General features: G+C 36.6%; 1 protein-coding gene across 1 annotated transcript; it reads right to left on the bottom strand.

Moving 5' to 3' along the window:
* Nucleotides 1–1,335: 1,335 nt before the first annotated feature.
* LOC113069348 (cadherin-12-like) lies at nt 1,336–20,178 on the bottom strand. The gene is made up of 9 exons (XM_026242360.1): nt 20,061–20,178; nt 19,581–19,748; nt 18,885–19,072; nt 13,060–13,313; nt 9,779–9,915; nt 9,077–9,198; nt 7,719–7,833; nt 4,178–4,429; nt 1,336–2,186 (listed from the first exon to the last, which is right to left on the bottom strand). The coding sequence occupies exons 2-9, from the start codon at nt 19,720–19,722 to the stop codon at nt 1,657–1,659; spliced, it is 1,740 nt and encodes a 579-aa protein (XP_026098145.1). The 5' UTR covers nt 19,723–19,748; nt 20,061–20,178; the 3' UTR covers nt 1,336–1,656.
* Nucleotides 20,179–22,500: the final 2,322 nt, after the last annotated feature.

Genomic DNA, 22,500 nt, shown 5'->3' with positions numbered 1-22,500 from the left:
TTAATATAAAGTATAAAGTAAATATAAAGCATAAAAGACTTAAAAAATAAAAAATCAAATTTACCAACCATCAACTTTTTTAGAACAGTATTACAAAATACAGTTAATTTGTATTATAATGGAAAAAAAATGAATCCAAATGAATATAAATCTATAAATTGTATATGCTTACACTTGCATTGTGTAACAGCCCTATGGGAGGGAGAAGCAAAAAGCATTTATCTCAAACATAGTAACTTTATTGTCGAAAGTCTCCATTTGAGTTTCTTATTGACACAGGTTTATACAATTTAATCAATAATGGATAAGAGATTCTTTCATATTCTCTTTTGATAACTGACAAAGAGGTCTCATTAGCTCTACTCTCAGGGAGACAGATAGAAAACGAGGGTCAAAATGAACATTATAATGACCAACACAGAATCAGTGGAATGAGCTGCTCTAGTGTAAAGCCACGGCTCTGATGAATCGCTGGAGGGTGATGTCAGAGCGCCACCACAACAGTTAGACAGGAAGACAGCAAGCGCAAAGAGCCTGTGGCTATCAAACTAGTGGCAGAGGCCCGGAGGACAGTACGGAGGGTTGGAGGGGCTCAAGCACCATGGAAGCAAGCAGCACAGTCTGGGGCAGTCTATGAGGGCGATCCAGAGAGATGTGTTCATGGGGCATCAGTGAAAAGCACGACTGTGACGTTCCGGGCACTGCCCTGACAGAATTCCTGCTAAGTGCTGGTAAATATGTTTGGAAGAACTGCTCGCAGGGGAAAGCTTTTTTGAATGTTATGTTTATGCTATTCTTTCCTTCTCTTGGTCCATTAACACAGAGGTTATAGTCTTCTCTTGCTTGGATCATTACAAATACCATTATAAATACTACCAACAGTTGAAGGACAAATAAAGCAGTTCATGAGGCACTTTTTATATCAAAGAGGTTTTTTTTTTTTTGTTTTTTTTTGGTTCTTTGACTCTTTGAATTGCAGAAGTTTATAAAACAGATGTTAAAATGCAGTCGGACAAAATACAGTTCTCTACGCAAATATTCATGAGGTATAGGAAAGGCACATAGCCAGCCTTGTCAGTGTCTTTCCCTAGCCATAGGCGATAACTTCATTTAAAGGAACAATTCACCCCATAATAAAAAATCTGTCATTTACGTACACTAATGTCGTTCCAAACCAGTTTGATCGACTTTATTCTGCAAAAAGAAAGAAAATAAATAAATAATATTAATTCTGTTTTTATGTTCATATATTCAGAGTCAACCATTTTCTTTCTAGAGACTATAGAGACAAAAAAAAAATGTAATTTTAACTTTTAAATATTTTATTTTGCGTTGGGGGGTGTTGACATTTACTGTTGTTTAGTGAAGTTTCAACTGTTTTGTCTATATAATCAAAGTCAACATGATCCTAAACAACAGTTTGCCCCCACTGACTTTTAGTGTATAATCTGCATAGACAAAAACAAACTTTTTTTTTATTTTATTCCAAAACCAAAACAAAAACCTCTCAAGACATTTTTTACTTCTTTGTGAACTATTCTTCATACATACAGTAAGACAAACTGGTTTGGAACAACATCACATTTTTATGTTTTAGATTGAACTATTCTTTTAAGTGCCATGCCTGAAATAAACTTTGAGATTGTAAAAATGCTCTCAGTCCATTCTGTCATTTAGTGCCTCGGCGTGTACTTCATTTTCCGTCTTTTCCGTGTCCTTACACTCATGCTCTTTAAATATCCCAGCCAGTGTTTTGAAGCGAGGACCCCAGTCACAGATATTTCTGCAATCCTCCCTGGGTTCAAGCACCCAGGACTCAATGGAACTGAGAGACTCGGCCACCGATCCCTCTCCCTCATATGCATACGTGACCAGAGAGTCATACGGAGGTGCTGAGTTCTCCAGAAGACAGTGATGGATGTAGTTTCGGATGTCCTCGCTGTCCTCATTGGGCATGCATGCACTAGCCCGATCGGGCTCATCCTCTGATCTTATTTTTTGCAGCTGCACCGTCTCTTTGATGCCTTTGGGATTGCGTAACGTACCTATGTCAAAGGCCTGGGTGTCCTCTTCCCCACCCCCTTCATCGTCGTAGTGGATCACATTGTCCCGGATGTCCTCTTTCGACGACATCAGAGTGTCCTTCTTCTTGTGTTTTCTGAGGCCCATATAGAGCACTACCATCACTGCAAAACACCAGAAGTGCATAACTTGTTTTGTGCTTTAATACACGTTGACATACATACAGTACAGGACCTTTAAGTGACAACAACTAGTGAAAAAAGGGGTGGTCACATGTTCCCGAGCCATTAGCTGATTTCTTTTTTTGTTCTGACGTGGGTTTTCAAAATGGGACTAAAGAGAACGGCAGCCTGAGGGTAGCCATAATGCAGTTTTGACATGCTGTCTGTCACCCTCGTTGTGCCTCGGTTGTGTGAGAGGAGGGGAGGTAGTTTTTCTGAGCTTTCATCTCCATCCTCAGAGGCAGACAGCGCTTGCTCGCCCCACTCCACTCCACGAGAGAGAAAGAGACAGGGAGGCACAGGCACTGCTGCGAGAATTAAAGATTAGACCTAAAAATTCACGCTTTCTGAAGAAGCAGAGGGGGAAATCTGGCTGAATACAACCTGCATGTGTTGTTAGGGGAAGGTTTTCTCTTGTTGTTGTTTTCTAGTCTTTTAGAATATAATAATTTATCACATTCGAATCATTATTTCTGCATCAGCTCCCCCATGTGGTTGCCATAAAAAGGAATCGCTCTTTTCTGTAACACTGCCAAATGAAAATATGAAGTCAGAGCACATCACTTCACTCACTCTCTGCTACAGAAATCATTTACCTCGAACTTATTGCAATGCAGAGCTTTAATTGCAATTCTACCTTAGGTGTTCCTCAGTACTTTTGTCACATTACAACTCTTTTTTTTCACAAATAGAAGTTTGTTTTTAAATAATTACTAGCACGATGATTTCAGACTTTATATTATATGATAGTTATCTGTAACTATGGTCACTTGGGCTTTACAAACTCCTAAAACATACGTTTCAGACTCACTATTTTATTTAATTTGTCCAGCAGTGTTTATATGTCATGGTGTGGTGTGGGGAGAGAAGCACTTAAACGAGGAAGATGATGGGATAAAGTCTTTAATAATCCACATAGGGTAATCCATAAGGAGAAGGCAGAAACACACATAGACGTCGATGAGACCGGACAACCAAACACTGAACTGAATGCAGCTTATAAAGGGAACATTAATGAGGGTAATGACAAGACACACTTAAACATAATGACACAATCAATGTGAGACAGAAACTAGGTCACACAGAGAACATGGGGAATGAAAACACAAGAAGACAGTTCTGTGGAGTGACATTATATGCATCACACACACACACACACACACAAAATGCAAGTCATTTTCTTCTGAAAGTAATGAACATTTTGTCTCAAATGATGTACTTTGTAAAAGTGTTCTGTAATGACAATGACCAGAAGATGGTTTTGTTTTGTTAAGGCTAATTTCATAGCTAGCATTAATGTATCTTAAATGTACAATTTTTTTTTTTTTTTTTTTGCATGATTACAAAATTATAGCTTTACTGGAAATTAAGTATAATTAATATATTCTGTTACAAAAGGACTTCTATTTCAAATAACGATCAAGAAAATGTTGAGAATCAGATCAACATATTAGCATGATTTCTGTAAGATTATGTGACACTAAAGAATAATGTAGAGTAAAATGATAGTTTTTACTGTATTTTTGATCAAATTGAATAAATTCAGTTTGTTTGAGCTTGAGACTCTTTCAAAAACTCTGTCAAAGTTTTGAACAGTGATATAAATACTGCATGAAGGCCTTTGTAAATTCATGTAAGTTCTTTATGAAATAATCTGTTAGTTTTAATAAAAATAAACCTCTGGGACATAAAACTCCCAGAAGTTAAACAAATACCCATATACTTCTTTATTTGGTTTTCACTATTGTCGGTACTGTAAGTGTCCTGCTATCAGAACCTTGGGCCAAATCAAATGACAAATAAAAATGACTTGACTATGCAAACACAACACCAGCGTTTTTCTTGTATCTTCTCTATTTATCACATTGCATTAATAAAATGCATATTTCTTTGTCTTTCCAGTATGCTGTTGGACACAGATGTGTCTAACTCACCCAGCAGAATGACAACGCACAACAGAATGGCCATTAGCGCTCCAGTGCTGAGTCCCATGGGAAAGAAGACGGCTTCCGCATTGCAGGAAAGGAGGGAACCGTCTGTGTCACAGGTGCACACCCGCACCGACACCGTCCCCGTGCTGCTTCGGATCGGATACCCGCCGTCCTCCACAATGACTGGCACCAGGTACATGCTCTGCTCCAGTCTCCGGAACCCCCCTCGTCTGGTCACCACTCCAGCTGTGTTGTCTGAAATCGAGCCCATGAGACCATCATGCGACTGTCTATAATGCCATAATTTATTGTACTTGATGCATTTGTATCTAGAGATAATCAGTGATAAACACAGTCATGGTCTCAGGAATCATAATCTGCCATTCCAATATTTCTCCATGACAGATTAAAACGAATTCATGAGCCACTTATGCAGTACAGGGACTGGCCTGATTCCAGAATTAAGAAGAAAAATGGATCCCTTTGAAGTGGAAATAAGTACAGAAGAAAGTGGTTCTGGTTAAGGGGATAACAAGCTAATATGAGGTACTCCTGGGAAAAGCATGATATACCTTTCTGAGAACAGCCTTTTACACAGCTGGAGTCCAAACAAAACAAGGATGCACAACACTTCAGGCTGTTGGGGAGTGTGTAAATCTCAATAGGTATGTTTCTTCCACCCATCATTTGCAGTGTTAACTACAGATTTAATATCAAACTTACTGAGGAACTGTATTGGTTAGATGATAGTGTGGCCTTGTAGATAAAGCTTTAGGCTAAAACAAATCCCACTGTGTTCTGCAAGTTTCTTTTTTTAGTAAGGTACTTAACCCCAGATCGTTCCAGGAGGATTGTCCCAGCACTAAGTGTACATTGCTAATGTCTCATTAGATACCCTCTTTTCAGGTCTTGAAGTATGTGTATATATATATTTAATATATATATTAGGGGTGGAATGATACATGTATTCGTACTGAACTATCACAGTACGGACATCTCGGTTTTGTGAGTCCTTACAACGAATTTAGTCAATTCACCCAGAATTCAGAAGGGGGCGCCCGCAGCAGTGCAACACTGTTTGATAACCAAGTGACCATGTGCTGATTCTGAATGCATCTCTCACAAACTGCCAAAGCAAAATATTAAAGGATTGTGCTGATGTCTGGTTCACTGTGCTGTTATGTTAACAATACTGCAACTAATGTGTTTTGTGTGTGTGTGTGTGTGTGTGTGTTTGTGTGTGCATGCGCCAACACTCACTTTAGCTATTTCTTAATACCAGCAGAATCAACTTTTAACACTTATTGTCTTATTAATAATGCATCACTGTATAAAGTTCTGATTGTATTTGTGTACACAAACAATGAAAACAAAACATTGTGCTTTTGTAAAATAAAGAAAACAAATAGGATGTCTTTCTGCCATTTGAGTTTCCTTTCTGTGAACAAATTAAGCATCACAAATACTCATATTACACATATTCACCATATATATAGGCAACATTATCGTTTTTCCCCCTTGTTTATCTATAAACTAAATAAATATATTTCATGAATGTATTCCTTGTATGTATATATGTACTGCAGATGTTACACATATTATACAGAATATTTAGATTTTTTTTTCTATTGTAGTATTGTTCATGCTATTGCACTTATAGTATGGATTTCTCTGTGAGTCAGACGGCTGCACGAGCCTCAGCTGAGGCGACCTTGATACTGTCAATACTTTATCCGTTATTAGTCACCGTTTACACTGAAAGTAATAAAATCAGAATCATTCTCGCTATATTGTGCTGCCCTAGTTATTGTTTGTAAATACATTTGTTATTAAACCTGTTATGTTGATCAGGTTACTTGTAATATATATATATTACTGTTCAAAAACAGTGTGCCACCCATGTGACATCCTGCTCCATGTAAAATAAATAATACAAAAAAAAACTTTTATTAGGCTACTGATATTCTTAAATGAGAAAACAATTACTGAGTGCACATTTAATACCAATATAATTCAGATTATACATTAGAAAAAAAATTAAAAATAAATAAAATTTAAGTCAGTATAGCCCATCCTCTTTGATTTAAGTGTCTAGTCAAGTGTTTCTTATGACCCGGAGGAAATTGAAAATACTTTTAAATCAAGCTTGAAAGCATAGGAGGGCAGGCGCCTGCTGGTCTGATGGTGAAGGCTTTGCTTGGCACTCATAGCACTGAGTCAACGTGCCGAGATGTGCTTGTCCTCGCCTGGAAGGTCGACTGACCCCGTCATGAGGATTTTGTTACGCCTGGACAACTGGGGGATTTCTCTTGACAAGGTAGGAGCCATTAAAGCACACCTTGTGCCTGTTTGGCTGTGTAGCCCTGAGTGACCCTGTCTCTGTGAATCACAGCTGATGATATTCATGTGCAGAGAACACAGGGGACAGACTCAGGAGCAGGCAGCGAGGCTGTAGGCGTCTGAACAAATGGATCATGTGGTGATGTGCTGCTCTGGGATGCGACCACTATTCATGTCACAGCACTAGTCTGGGTATTTTAGAGTTTGTTCTCCCGGTAGATACTGTTATATATAATATATATGCTGTTTTTCTGAATAATATGGCCTAAAATGTCTTTGAACCAACAACACAGCAACAGCTGATGAATACATATATTTCAGCTTTAAAGTAATATTCCAGGTGATTTCATATATATATATATAAGTGTATTTACTGTAAACATGTTTTTGGATATCAGACTATAGGTATATAGACTTAAATACAAGTCTATTGACACAAAAATAACCTCAATATATTTATTCAAAGAGAAAAATTGCCCAAAAATGTACATGTAAAATATGATATTTTGAATGGATATAATAAAATAAAATTTTGTTTTGGAAAAAAGTTTATTTCATTACATTAACTAAAAGATTTGAAACCCTCTTCAAATTATCTTCTTTGGTGTTTAGCAAAAAAAAAAAAAAAAAAAACTCTCACAGGTTTGAAACAGCTTTGTGCGAGTAAATGATGAATACATTTAGATCTACCGCAAAACTTTGTGGCAGCATTTCATTGCAATAAATTCATCAAATAAATAATACATTAAATGTCTTATCGATGCTGTAATCAGTTGTGCTGCTTATCATTTTTGTGGAAGCCATGATACATTTTTAGGATTCTTTGAAGAACAGACATTTTAAAAAACAGCATTTATGCATAATATCAGTCTTTATAATATTATAAATGTCTTTACTGTCACTTTAATGCATCTTTGGCTGAATATGAATTTGAACAGTACAGTGTGTAGTAATGCATATTTTCAGACTTTTTTAATTAAACAAAAATTATGTGAAACTGTATGATACATTTGGGAGCTGATTGGTTTGTTTTATAGCTTAGAATTCTTTACAGAATAATGTTTTGATATCCCTATGGATCAAACAGATTGGAAAATACTTTTGGAAAAAGACCATTTGACAATTTCATGTTTGGGTGAAGTATAGCTTTAAGCGATGAGCTGTGTGCTTAAAAAATAATAAAATCTTCAGCTTTCCAACTTACTTCCATAGTCCCTGATTGTGAAGTTTCTGTTCCTGGTCTGTGAAGGGGATTTGAAGTAGAATCGGTGCTCGACAGCGGGCATGTCCCTGTCTGTGGCGCTGATGATCTGAATCACCTAGAGAACAGTCAGCTGAATCAATCACCACAGAAAGAGCTTGCATATTTCGTAAAAGCACTTATAGTGTTGAAAGGACAGCAATAGTCTGTTTGATTGACAGAGCTGATGTGCTTGTCTCATCAGATCTCAAAGGGATCATTTGAGGCTGCTTACTGCCTTTATGACTCATCCACAGGGGGCAGAACTTATGACAGGTGCCCTGCCAACTCCACAGACCTCTGATGACAAAGTCATGCATTCTGAGAGATTGACAGGATTTTATGTGGCAGAGAAAAATATCAAGTACTCCATTCCCTTATTATATTATGAATATGCTTTTTTACTATCAATGTTTGAAAATAAATGTTATTCTCCAGCACTAGAAAAAATATTCAGCAGATGTGTAAGTTATGATTGGTTTTAAACAGGTTCAGTACTGAACTAATCATCAATCAATCTGTCACTGGACATACAGATAGTCCCGCCCCTAACTCAAGCTATTGGCTGAGCCATTGTTGTTGTTTCTTGCCTGTTAATGTTAATGTTTTTCAAATACAGCTGTTTCTGCATATTTAACTGGGAAAAGTTTAAAACTTGAAAACGTACCCAAGCATTTTTTTTTAACCATTTGATATTATTAATAATAATCATATATATTTATTATTGTAAGGCATAAAAGATCATTCGTAAAAAAGTTTAAAAAAGTCAGACACAATCACAAAAATATTTCAGTTTTATTTATTTACTTATTTAAGTGTGTAATATTCACTTTTGTTTTTACATGTGTATTTATATTTATCATGATCTTTTATTTTTATTGTTGTCCAAATTAAGTAAACAGCAATTCATTGATCATTTTCAGTGTCTTAAGAAATGCCAATTAAACTGAAATGAATAATCTATTAATGCTCTACAGATATAGATCTGCAAAGAAATATGAACTTCTAGTCAAAATGCAATCAAAAGTTTTAAACAATACAGTTTGGTAAACTACATCTGTGTCTGTAGTGAATTCTGAAATGGCATTGTTGTGTCATTTATTCCACAAATTTCTACATTTAAGCAAGGGAACTTCGCTCTCTGGTATGAAAGACTAGGGAGACACTGATAGGCAGCACTGTACTGGGAGTCGCTCTCTTTCAGCATGAAAGGAGAAGATCAAGGCACGGTTCGCTCACATTAATTCACTGAAAGCACCAACAACAGGCCCAGAAACGTAAATTGAAGCACAGGTTATTCACACACACACACACACACTTACCTGTCCTACTTTCGCATTTTCACAAACAAATGTCTCATACACAAAGGCAAGTTCTGGAGGAAATTCATTGACATCAAGCACTTTGATTGTGACAGTAACTTTGCTGGACAGCAGGGGGTTGTCTGAAAGATCAAACAAAGTGTTGTCCATGAATCAGATCAGTGAAAACTGCAAAAATGTCAGACACATTTCATATTTGAAAAAAGAAAGAAATAGGACAAATGAAGAATTCAGAAAGTCTTTGAGATGTTATACGGACGCCCAGTAACACTCCTGAGGATCTGATGATTTTGAAGTTGCTTTCATGTTACAACAAATCTTTATAATGCATCCATTGTACTGTAGCTACAAAAACAAAACGATCTTTGCCGGATCATTCATATCTGAATAAAACTTTATAGTTGTGGCTTTTCATTTGCAAGTCAGCTTGATGCAAAATCATTTACTTATTTATATAGTCTTTTGACAAATCTCTTATTATAACTGGATTGGGCTTTTATGATTTTAAAATTGTATTTTAGCCTGCATGAGTGAAGCAATGCTGTATTTTCATTCTTGTCCACTAGATGGAGATGTGGTCTTTAGAAATGTGGACTGGTATAAATGTTTGTCCTCATTTCAATCTGCAGTTGTATTATGAATGTAAACCTGATTGGTTATCTAGGCTGTGCATCTGGATAAAACACAATCCACCATACTTACTAACTTTTGTTGCTACAACAGTGACGTTGTGTTCTGTATTTCTCTCTCTGTCCAGGGCTTCGCTGACAGACAGAGTTCCTTCAACAGGGTCAATGTCAAAGTGGTTTTCAGAGTCCTTTTTCTGCTCAACAGAATATCTACAAACCAAAAAAGACTTCCAATGTATAGAAATAAATACACTGAGACATATCAAAATGTCTTCTTTTGTGTTTCACAGAAGAAAGAAAGTCATACTGGTTTAGAATGACATGTGAGTAAATACATTTTATGTGAACTATCTAAGTACAGTATCTTTTGTGGGACATTCAATAAGTGAAAGCTGAAAGGTGAAATGTATAGTGGAGTCTTTGATTCTTCCTTTCTAGTGATTTTTTTTAAACAAATGACTCATGCAGGCTCCTTCTCTGATTTGTTTAATGGCCCTTCCTGTAGGCTACGCTAGTAGATGGCCACCAGTGAGTGAGTCAGTTTTGAGTCAAATTCATGACTGATCTAGCCCAAAGGATTCCATGTCTGAGTCTTGAATAGTTCAGCTCCATTCGGTCTTGTTCTACTTCTGACTGAATTTATGACTGGAAAATATCAGAACAATTTTTCTTTTTTTTTAAATTCTCACTTTAATTGTGAATAAGGCTACATTATTGGCCACCCTATAAGGCCATGTAGAGCAACAGCTTCCCCGAAGAATAACTTTCCATTATAACTACAAAATTGTTAGTCAGTGGTATATGCTTTTTCTGAAGTCCCACATTAAAGGATTACTCCACCCCAAAATGAAATTGTTGTCATTAATCACTTACCCCCATGTCGTTCCAAACATGTAAAAGCTCTGTTCATCTTCGTAACACTATTTAAGTTATTTTGGATGAAAACCTGTAGGCTTGAGACTTTCACATAGACGGGAACACTTTTTGTAAGTGAAGAAAACAAAAATAACAACTTTATTCTTTGATTTCTTTGTCAGTGGTCTCCTCTGAGTCACTCTATATCACGTATGCTGCGTTTTCACTTCTGTGTCCACAGCGCATCCTTGTGGCACGGAGGACACAGAAGAGCATTGCACATCTAATGGCAGATGGAGTATTGTGGCGATGACTTTTCATACCTTTTATGGACCTTGACACTGTTATTTACTTGGCTGTCTATGGGACAGTCTCAAGCCTCCAGGTTTTTATCAAAAATATCTTAAATAGTGTTCTGAAGACGAACAGAGTTTTACGGGTTTGGAACAACATGGGGTAAGTGATTAATGACAAAAAGATCATTTTGGGGTGGAGTAACCCTTTAAGCATCACCTTCCCTCATTAAAGCTTTAGTCTTTTTGTCAGATTTTTCAAATACTGCCATGCTTTAAATCATCATTTAAATGTCGCGATTCAGCAATTATCTAAGTTAGTTTGTTTCATGGCTTACAACTCTTAAAGAACACTTCCTTTGGGAGTAAATAAATAAATAATTATATAAAACAAAAAGGAATAATAATAATAATAATAATAATAATAATAATAATAATAATAATAATAATAATAGAAAACATATTTCCAGAACCAAGGTCAGTGAAAAAGTGGATGGGCACCATTGCACTTTATTGCTTGGCAGAAAAAAATCAAAACACAACAAAAAAACAAAAAGTACAATTTAGTTTACAAAGATTTTAACTGCCATCTACAGTATAGAGCCCTGAAATAAATTTATATTACAGTAAATAGATTTCCATCAATACATTTTGGAAAAATAATCCATATCCACTGGCACAATGGGAATTTATGATGTCAGAAGAGGAGACTTTGTCCAAAAAAAAAAAAAAATTAAAGCATATTTCCATTTGTGTGTGTGTGTATGTTTTAATACTACATCTGTTATTATATATCTAAGTTATTTTTATTAAAAATAACTCTAATTATAATTTATATTATCTATAAATCGGTCAGTAGATGCTGTTGTAGAATAATATTTGTACACTTTCTGCTTTCTGCCTGCATGTGTATGAGCACTCTTGCTCTCTTTGAACTAGTCTGCTACTTTTCTGCCCACTGCTGTGACCTGCAGAGACCCCCGTTTCTTTAATATAAGCAGCCTATAGAGGATCAGTAAAGAAAGAGGAAGCTGGCTTTTTCCCTGTAGCACCAGACATTTGTCAGGGTTACAATCTGCCCCTTCCTTTCTGTCTCAGGTGTCTTTCTATCTGCTCGCCTGAGGTTTCTTGCAATGCAAGCAAAACCTCATCCAGAGTCTCATCTGGATTCTTCAAGTAAGTGCTACTGAACACTGAACTTCACAAGCTGCAGTTCTGCTGTCAGATCACCCCTCATTATATATTCTTTCCTCTGGGTAAGTTTAGTAAGTTATAAATTTTAAATAAAGAAAACCTGACTGGGGGCAGTCTGAATATATAAATCAGATTTAATGGATGTTTGGAAATGTATTATACCCATGATTCATATTATTTTTTGCAACACATGTACATTGCAGGGTTACTGTATATCATGAGACATGCAAGTAAATCAAACACAACACAGTGCAACAGTGCCTATCCACTTCATGTTCCCATAAGAATATCAAAACAAACAAACCAACAACTAGCTACAAGCTGAATCACAACATTCCAAACTTTGATTTAAAAAAAGAAAAAAAAGTTTTTTGTTTATGAAAAAGTTTTTGAAAACCACACAAAAAGGCAAAAGTAAAAGAATACTTACTTAACAGTTAATAAGAGAAAGAACTGCTGAATCTAAAACATTATTTTGGCATGATTTGCTTGGGAGGTTTTTTTGTTGTTGTTGTTTTTTTTGTTTTTTGTTTTATGCATTTCTAAATTACTACCACCTCCATTTATATACATCCATGACATACTCATATTAAAACAAATGCTTTCAAAAAGACAATGCACTTGTGTCAAGCTCTCAATGCTTTTAACATCAAACATTGTAGCTTAACACTTTCAGGCACTTAAAGGAAGAACTAAAAAAAAAAAAAAGAAATGTGCACATTAAATAAGGTCCACGCTTGCAAACTAAACCAGAAGTTTGTCAGAGTGGATTGAATCAAAGCAAGTGCTCACTCTGCTCAAACAAGATTGCCAAATGACTAAACCCATGGGACCACAGGCCTGTTATTGTTTCATGTTGTCTAGTACACATTGGACTGTTCACGAAGAGTGGTTCTGAAAGGAATTCCCACAAGACGTGTATATACACATGTGTATTTAAAGGTGAGGAAATGTGTGTGTGATTCGATTTGACCCACATCTCTGTGTGTGTGTTTGTGTGCTTCTCACATACCTAACAGGACTGTTGCCTACATCTAGGTCCTCAGCTGTGACGGCTCCGACGATGATGCCCACTGGTGTGTCCTCATATGTTTCCATTCTGTAAGACATCCGGCTGAAGACAGGGGGTTCCTCCACATCCAGAACATTCACTTTCACTGTGGCAGTGTCCTTAAAAGGTCCCAAGTGTAGGAATCGTTGATCAAGAGCTGCGTTTGAAGCTTCTACTTTAAAGGTGTAGGCCTTTCTGGTCTCATAGTCCAGACGCTGTAAAAGGAATAAGGGAGTCATCATCAGTCTTAAGACTGAATCAGGTTTTATTGTTATTTGTTGCAGCAGAGAGGAAGTGATGTCAAAATGTTTGTGGCTGTACTGTATACTCTCAAAGAATCACAAAACACCACCAGGTTTATTCGGGTCGTAAAGCTCATGATCTTATTAAAAATGCTTTCCACAACAGAGGGCTCATGCAGAGATCAGAAGGGAGGGGAACGGAAAGGAAAGGCTGCCGCTCATTCAACGCTGGAATCACAGGAGGGAGAATAAAGGAAGAGAAGAAGAAAGCAGGGAGAAAAGGCTTTGGCCAGTGGCTCTTGCATCACTGTGCTCATTCAGCCTTATAAAGGCAGAATTTGGCACAGTCACACCTGAAAAGCAGGTGGCAGCTAAGCACAACCAAAGAGACTGCAGATTTCAGAACTTCAGCAACAGCATTAAAGTCACTTTAATCCATGCTTATATTGAAAATGCTAATAACTAATGATAACATAATGATAAAATATTAATAATAATAATAATAATAATAATAATAATAATAATAATAATAATACATAAAAGATGTCCTATTGAATTACTATAAATTCATATAATTAAATTATATATATATATATATATATATATATATATATATATATATATATATATATTATATATATAATTATATATATAATATATATATATAATATATATATATATATATATATATATATATATATATATATATATATATATATATATATATATATATATATATATATATATATATATATATACATACAGACACATACAGGTGCTGGTCACATAATTAGAATATCATCAAAAAGTTGATTTATTTCACTAATTCCATTCAAAAAAGTGGAACTTGTATATTATATTCATTCATTACACACAGACTGATATATTTGAAATGTTTATTTCTTTTCTGTGTGTGTATGAGCGAGAGGCAGAGACAGAGAGAGAGAGAGAGAGAGAGTGAGAGAGAGAGAGAGAGAGAGAGAGAGAGAGAGACTTAAAATAATTTATAATTAATATCTTAGAAATGAAATGTCAAACAAAGCATGACAGTATAGAGCAAGAAAATTTGTTCAGTTAGCTTAGTTCTTTTTCAGATAATAAGAGCGATTGCAGAACACAAACAATAAATCATGTCCTGCTGATTAGTTTTTCCACTAAAAGATGCCTGATTATCTGTAAATGATTGTGGCTTGTAAAATGAACTAAAAATGTTAACCTAGAAATGTGCTTCATGTGCTAACATCTACATTCATTGATTTCAATCAAGTCTATTTAAGTCTCAACTATTATTTACCACTGCTTAATCAACTTCAACACAAACAGAGGTTAAAAGGGCAGAAATGGCTATGATATGTCAAAAAACAAAACCTTAAGTTACATTGTTAAAATACAAAAAAAAAAAAAAAAATGTTTTACTCATGAAACTATTCGTATTTGGAACAGAAGCAATTCTTAATGCACATTTATTTTTAAATCTTCAGCATCTTTATCAACAGATTTTAGATTAGTCCTAAAAAAAAAATGAATTATTCATTTTCAGCATGCCTCGCACAAATAATTCCACACCAGAATGCAGTGTGCTGATCTGAAAAGAAAAAAAAACTTTACTGCATTGGGGTTGGTTAATGACTTCAACCGAGTGAAAAAGAACAATTTGTCCCAGTCCGTTGCAAGCCAAAAACAAAAGACATAAGTCTTCCAGAACAGCACAGGGAATATAAGTCCTCAACAACAGTGAGAGAGACACTTTCATCAAAAAAGACCGATTACAAAGACAACTTACTCTTGTCATTGTCAGCCAATGTATTTTTTAAAGACCTTAGAACTACTGTACTTAAAAGGCAGCAGTTTTATGTCTACACCACACTGTTGTTCTGCAGGAGGTCTTATCACTGGTGACAGCAAGCAACAATTATGTCTTTCATTGTTATTTCAAGCTAGTGCAGAGATACGCGCCTGCGTTGCTGTCTTCTATAACGCTGACCATGCTGAAAGAATAACAACCTCAGACATGACAGGACAGAGAGCCATCTAGCCAATATAGTACACAGTGTCCCGTGTATTCCAACCTTTGGACTTTGGTGTAAAGCCTGTAAAGCTTAGCTCAGAAGCGACCTTAGAGGGAGAATACCGTCAGTCTGGTTTCCATTACAAACCCATGGTTTTAGACCAAACTTGTCCGTTTCTGTTCTTTTGTGCTTCTGAAACAGTCACGTTGGACACCTTTAGATGGCACTGTTTATCTAGTCGTTTCAGAGTCTTCTGAGACTGTTCCTCTGAGAATTTACACAAAGGCCCATTTCTCTCCACACTCCACTCAAAAGAGAATGCTAATCAGATGCTAGTCCATAGAGTTGTTTTGTTATTCAGTAGAGTGCACATACCAAAACTTTAATTAATTCCCCTACTAATTGACATTTATTCATGAATTCCAAATTGCACTTCTACACTGTAAATTATGAAGTACTCGAAATCCGTTCCAACTTTGAATTCTTGCTTCCTCAGAAATATAAAGGCATTTTATATAGTTGTAAAGTATGTTAAGGCAAAGGCAACCTGCTTTATTTGCAATAAAACAGCTTTTATTAAGCTACTGATATGACCGTATATGACCGGATTCTTCATCTCACATGCATGTTCACAGTTCTTCAAAACTAATGTTCTTTCTACCGTACGTGCATTTTTTTTTTCAATGAAGAGAAGGATTAAGATAATCCCATATGTTGCAAGAGCAAAGTCCACCTTTCAATCCTTTTGTTAATATAGAGACAATTATCCCTTCAACCCATTACCTTAGTAGATCCTCTTTATGCTGAAAGCAGCACTGAGCCTATAAAGCCATGAGACCTCGAATGTTCAGCCTCAGCGTTTCAGAAAAGTCCCTGTGTAGCAGAGCAGGGGCGTGATGGAACAGCTCGTCAAACAGAAATAAAGGGAGAGGGAAGTCTGTTATTGAGGACAGAGGGAAGACGGGGCATTGTCATTGACCCTCCTCCATGCCCCACGGTGAGGATCCCACATATTCATTTCCAGACTTTTTTTGGGTCACCAGATATGGCACACCCATTTCGCAATGTAAGGACTATGTCACTTTGTCCTGTGCAGCCTCAGCTTGGGGAATAAAAAAATAAGTGGAAAATAAAATGGGGAATAAAGGAGAGCAAAATGTTTTTGCTGAGCCTTTCATGATCTACGTACTGTTATTTTTTTTTTTTAATTATGAATTGCGAGGAGATTCCATAATCAGGGTAAAAAAAAATAAAAAAAATAAATAAATATATTTGATATATTTCATTAAAAAACAACTATGATTAGTCGAACATTAGAATTTAGAACTTGTAATCATAAATAATATATTTTTACACTGAATAAGAAACCTACCTGCAAAACTGTAGTTCTGTTAAAAGTTTTAGGCACTTGTGTAAAAATGCTGTAAAAGGAGGATGCTCTCGAATATAATGTCATAAATAGATTTTATTTATCAGTTAACTTCTATAAACTAAATGAAATCAACATTTGGTGTGAGCGTCTTTTGCGTTTAAAACTGTTTTTGCCCTTGGTGCACTTGCGTACAGTTTTTTAGGTAGCTTTGCAGGTAGGTCTCTTGAAGCAACTTGGAGACTTTGCAGTTTCTTCTGGATTGAGTCTGTCTCAGTTAGTTCTGTTTCTTCATGTCATTCAGATCAGATCTCTGTTTTTAGCACTAGCCTTTGTCAGACTCCTTGCTCAGATCTCACGGGATTGTTAAAATTAATGGCAAAATGAATGTTTGCAAATGTAAACTGATATTTCCTACTGATACATTATAGCAAAAGATAGAAATAACTGACTTAAAAACATCTAATACACGCGCGCACACACACACACGTTTGTTTCTGTGAATTGTGGGGACTTTCCATAGACTTCTATTACTTTTATACTGATATTTCTTTATCCCCTAACCCAACCCTAAGCCTAAACTTACCCCTTAAGAGAAAACAAGTTTGTATTGTTACACAATTTCAGGTTTTGTTATCCTTGTGGGGACATTTGGTCACCACAATGTAGCATAAACAACTACACACACATTCAGACGTATAAATGTCTAACATTAACATTACTTAAAACCTTTCTAGTTAAAAGATGCACATTAATCCAAATTTAACTCATTAAGGACAGGGTTTGAAGTTACTTCTACTACTACTACTACTACTAATAAAATAATTATAATAAAGCATATAGCTATAGCTAATATATTTGTATTTAGTTATTTTTCATTCAACGTCTAACATCATTATCTAACATAAAACAGTGCTAGTTTTTCTAGTGCTAGTGCTTTTGTGTACCATAAAAGAAAAAGTGCACCATATTTGTGGAACGTTTCATTAAACAAAGCATAGCCCGCAATGCCTCCATATTCTTCATATGCATCTCTCCATCTGCTCTAGAGAGATGAATAGCAGCAGTGGACTGTCATTATGTGTCTACAGACTACACTAGCTTTGAGTAATGAAGGAGTAACCCCTCTACTCCCCAGAGGACAAGAACACTCCAGCCTCGTCCGCACGCCTTTACCAAGGCATTTGTTTCAGCTAAGCACTTACAGCACAGCCAGCAAGTCTGTGATTGACCATGTAACGGGGCGTCTGAGGGGATTTCTACTTGTCACATCACATCTACAGTAGATGCTCTGATGGCAATGGGTGCACTCATTTATAAATGTCCACTAAATATAAAAAATATTGGGCTCTTTCATGGGGAAACTAAAACAATGTGTTTTTCAATCCCCTGAGAGGTCATCACCCCTGATGCATTACTGTATTTCACATGTTGGCAAAACAGGAATGGGGAAACAATGTTCTGAGGACAACTGCAACGCATATAATGAATTGATAAGTCCAAGAGCAGGCATTGCGTAGTGTGGGTTAAGCATTTGCGCTTTTATGGCTTTATGCATTATTCATTGGAGATGCTATGGACGGCCATCCAGTAATAAGATATGACTCACCTCGGGGTAGACACACACAAGCCCCTGAATGAAGGAGCACGAGGGCTTATTGCTATCATCCTTGAATTCACATGTGTTTGAAAAAGGGATGCAAATAGCATTGTGATTTGCATCTGATGTCGTCCAGCCTTAGCCAGTGTATAAATATTGCCTAAATAAACATCTAAATACTGTCAAAGAATTTACTTAGTGTGCAGTAAAGGAGCTCCTGTTTCATGTACAATAATGCATAAGCTACATAGGGATCACTTTGTTTAAGAAATAATTGTAAATGAAAATGCTACAATTAATAAGTCATGGCGACATGTTTTGCTATTACTTTATTTCAGCTAATTTATTGAACCAATTTGATATATTTTTTATTTTATTTTTTTATATTTTATATTATCGATACACTACTTCCTTGGGTAAAGCTGCTTTACCACAATTTGTATTGCACAAAGCGCTAAAGTGACTTGACTTGACTTGACTTGATGACTTTGAAACATATCAAAAAAGTAGTGTCAATATAAAAACAGTCACATGCCTAACAATGACTACTAGATGTTATACGCTACCTTTTTTAGAATGACTGTTCCCTCTTGAGTGTTCTTATTGCTGTAAATATCAAACATGGATCCTCCGTCACCAGGAACAATGCTATATTCCACTTCAGCATTCTTCCCAGAGTCCAGATCATGAGCTTTGACCCTCCCCACCGATGATCCCACAGGTGAAGATTCGGGGACGCGCAGGTGAAAGATACCTGTCGAGATTCACAAACATCTTTCTTAGTAATCAAACTCTCCCCTCAGGAAAAGATGTAAGACTTTACATTTAGAAATTGCTCTGAGAGGTAGTTAACAACAATCATCCACTAATCACAACAGCAACTCTGGAGAAAAGTGCTAGAATGCTAATCACATTTGCAAATTCAACTCTATTTAGTTGTTTGTGTTTGGCAAGAGCCCTTAGGATTTAATCATGGCCAATTGTAAATCTGAGGTTCTTCTCAGGTCATGAATTACTGTTCAGTCCCTGTTTTGAAGATAGCCCATCATTGTTATCAGTGCCAGCCATCAACTGAATTAAACAATTCAAATAATGGACTCATGTTTAAGGTTTCCAAAGAGCAAAGCAAATATAAAACCAGATTAAATTCACATTAAGATAAACCCCAGGGATAAACTGCTGCTGATATAGAAATGCTGACAGTATACTGTAAACTTTAGTGCACTCTATAATGATTCTTGCACATCTGCTTTTTAACATACTTTTAGAAAACCGTGGTGGGTTGTCGTTGACATCACGGAGAGTTATATTGATGGTCGTTGTCCCAGCTAAACCTCCGAGCTGGCCACCCATATCCTTAGCCTGTATGACCACCTGGTACATTTCTTTAACCTCCCTATCCATGTTGGGTAAGGCAACTCTTATGATCCCTGATGCAGAGAGAGAGAAACAAAGAGCATGTGAGAACATATATATTTCACCATAAATGTATCATTAATCTGTGTTGCAATGCCTTTGTGAACCATATCATGAAAAAGCTAACTTCTGATATTCTTCTAAAGCCTAATCAATTCTAATAGTTCCCCTAAGAGGAGCTACTTTTTGATCAGGAGATGATGGTATGAATAAAATGCCAAAGGCAAAGCAACAAAAAGGCTTTGGGCAGAAGAGTGTGCCGAATTCTGCAGAATGCAAAATATAATGTGTTAAATACAGCAACTCCCCATAAATAAATATGTCACCTGTCTTGGGGTCAACAGAGAAGTAGGGCTGGCCATGAAGGATGCTGTACACGATCCGTGCGCTGTTTCCATAAGTAGGGTCATCAGCGTCAGTGGCGGTTATTTGCGTCACATATGTGCCTGATTACAAACATGAAGGGATGATAAGAGGCAATAAGATGACACTAGAATTGCCACATGAAGACAATAATGATGAATACTGACCCTATATTCTTAAGACATTTCTCAATAAATGCATTTGTATTTATGATCATACTGCAACTGTAAACAAGCATACATTGTGTAACATGTCTCAATTTTTTTAATCATTTGTCAGCCAGAGGAGAAAGGGCTCCTTGCTAAGTCTTGCTTCCTCCAAGGGTTTCTTCCTCATCAGCTTAAACATCTCAGAGTTTTTGCTTGTCTGTGTCGCCTCTAGCTTGCTCACTAGAGTTTGTAAAGCACTATTCTTTGTAAGCTGCTTGGGAACAGTATGTATATAAATAACAAGCATACGAATGTACAGTATATGGTCCTCTTAATGATTGAATCCAGCTGTTTTAATCAGACCCATTTCCACAGAATAAAATCAAGCATCTAGACATACAGTCTGCATTTACAAAAATTTGTGAAGAAATTGATTGTTCTAAAGAGCTCAGTGAATTCAAGTGTGGTGCTCTGATAGGATCTCGCATTTGCTTATTTAGTTATTTCATCACTGCTAGATATTCCACTGTCAACCGTAAGAGGTATTACTGGAAATTGAAAGCATTTAGGACAGCAGCACCTCAGCCATGAAACAGGAGATAAAGGCAATGAGCACGGTGACCGAGAGCTGAGGTGCAGAGTGCGTAAAAGTCACCAGCGCTCAGCTGATTCAACAGCTGAAGAATTCCTAACTTCCACTGCATTAATAGCATCACTAAAACTGTATGGTGGGAGTCTCACATCACCCTATACAATGCCAAGCACTGAATGGAGTGCTTCCAAGCTGGGTTCTCCTACATTTCACTGTTTGTTTTATGTCATATAACTTGCAAGTGACAAATAAAATATTGAATCTTGAATCAACTCTGGCCTTCGAGGACCGCTTTCCTGCAGAGTTTAGCTTTAACCTCGGGTGAGCAATATACTGGTAGACATGATTAACTGGTAGAAATTTGTCAACCAGAAGAGATTTTGGATTATTGTCTCTATCACAATCACACACTTCTGTGATGTTGCTGCGCTACGTGGTCAGGAAAGCGTATCCGTTCGCACGTTTTAAAGCATTGTGATTTAAAAACAAGTGATTTTGAGCTGTCTTAGAGACGGTTTCTGAGCACTGTCAGAGAGGTAAGCTGGTGAAAACACTGCTTATAGAGTGTGTTGAATATTGAACGTATCGAGTTTTGAGTTATTTTGCCACTTTATAGGCCTTGAATGGTTAAATAGTGTGTGCGCCAGTATTCTTGTAAACAGTTATTTAGGTCTTAAGTAAAAGCAAACAGCTGAGAAGGAAAACATGTGTAACAACAAAAGAGAGAAAATCTCTCACTGTTCTTGACTAGGGATAAGCTGGTATCAAATTGTCATGTTGAAGTGCAAATGAACTATAAAGACCATTAGGTATTACTTTACAATAAGACCTCATTAGTTAACCTTAGTTAATGCATTAACATTCATAATGAGCAATAGCTACATTTGCTACAGAAGTTATTAAAGGGGGGGTGAAATGCTATTTCATGCATACTGAGTTTTTTTACACTGTTAAAGAGTTGGATTCCCATGCTAAACATGGACAAAGTTTCAAAAATTAAGTTGTACGTTTGAAGGAGTATTTCCGTTTCAAAAAATACTCCTTCCGGTTTGTCACAAGTTTCGGAAAGTTTTTTTCGAGTATGGCTCTATGTGACGTTAGATGGAGCGGAATTTCCTTATATGGGTCCTAAGGGCACGTCTGCCGGAAGAGAGCGCGCGCTCCGTATAACAGAGCACTGAGAGCACAGACATTCACTGATCAGAGCGAGAGCATCGCGAAATGTCACAAAAGAAGTGTATTTTTGGTTGCCAGGGCAAGACAACCCTGCACAGATTACCAAAAAAAAAAAAAAAAAAAAAAAAAACAGCATTAAGGGACCAGTGGATGGAGTTTATTTTACAGAGCATCAAACGGAGTTGTGCAAGTGTTTGTGTTTGTTCCCTGCATTTCAAAGATGCTTGTTTTACAAACAAGGCCCAGTTTGACGCCGGATTTGCGTATAGTTTATTTTTTTAAGGATGATGCAGTCCAACGAAAAAGGGTCACGATCGTGTGTTGGAACCGCATGCGGTGAGTAAAGCTGCTTAAAATATCTCTGCCTCCTTGTTAGTGGCGTCAGCCTCCCATGCCGAAGACCCGGGTTCGAGCCCCGCTCGGAGCAAGTCGTTGCTGCTGTGCTCTCGTTCAGTTTCAGCTCGCGGATCTGATTCTGGATCATAA

Source organism: Carassius auratus, unplaced genomic scaffold (assembly GCF_003368295.1).
Source record: "Carassius auratus strain Wakin unplaced genomic scaffold, ASM336829v1 scaf_tig00001574, whole genome shotgun sequence".
NCBI lineage: Eukaryota > Metazoa > Chordata > Actinopteri > Cypriniformes > Cyprinidae > Carassius > Carassius auratus.
This window is presented reverse-complemented; position numbering and strand designations above follow the sequence as displayed.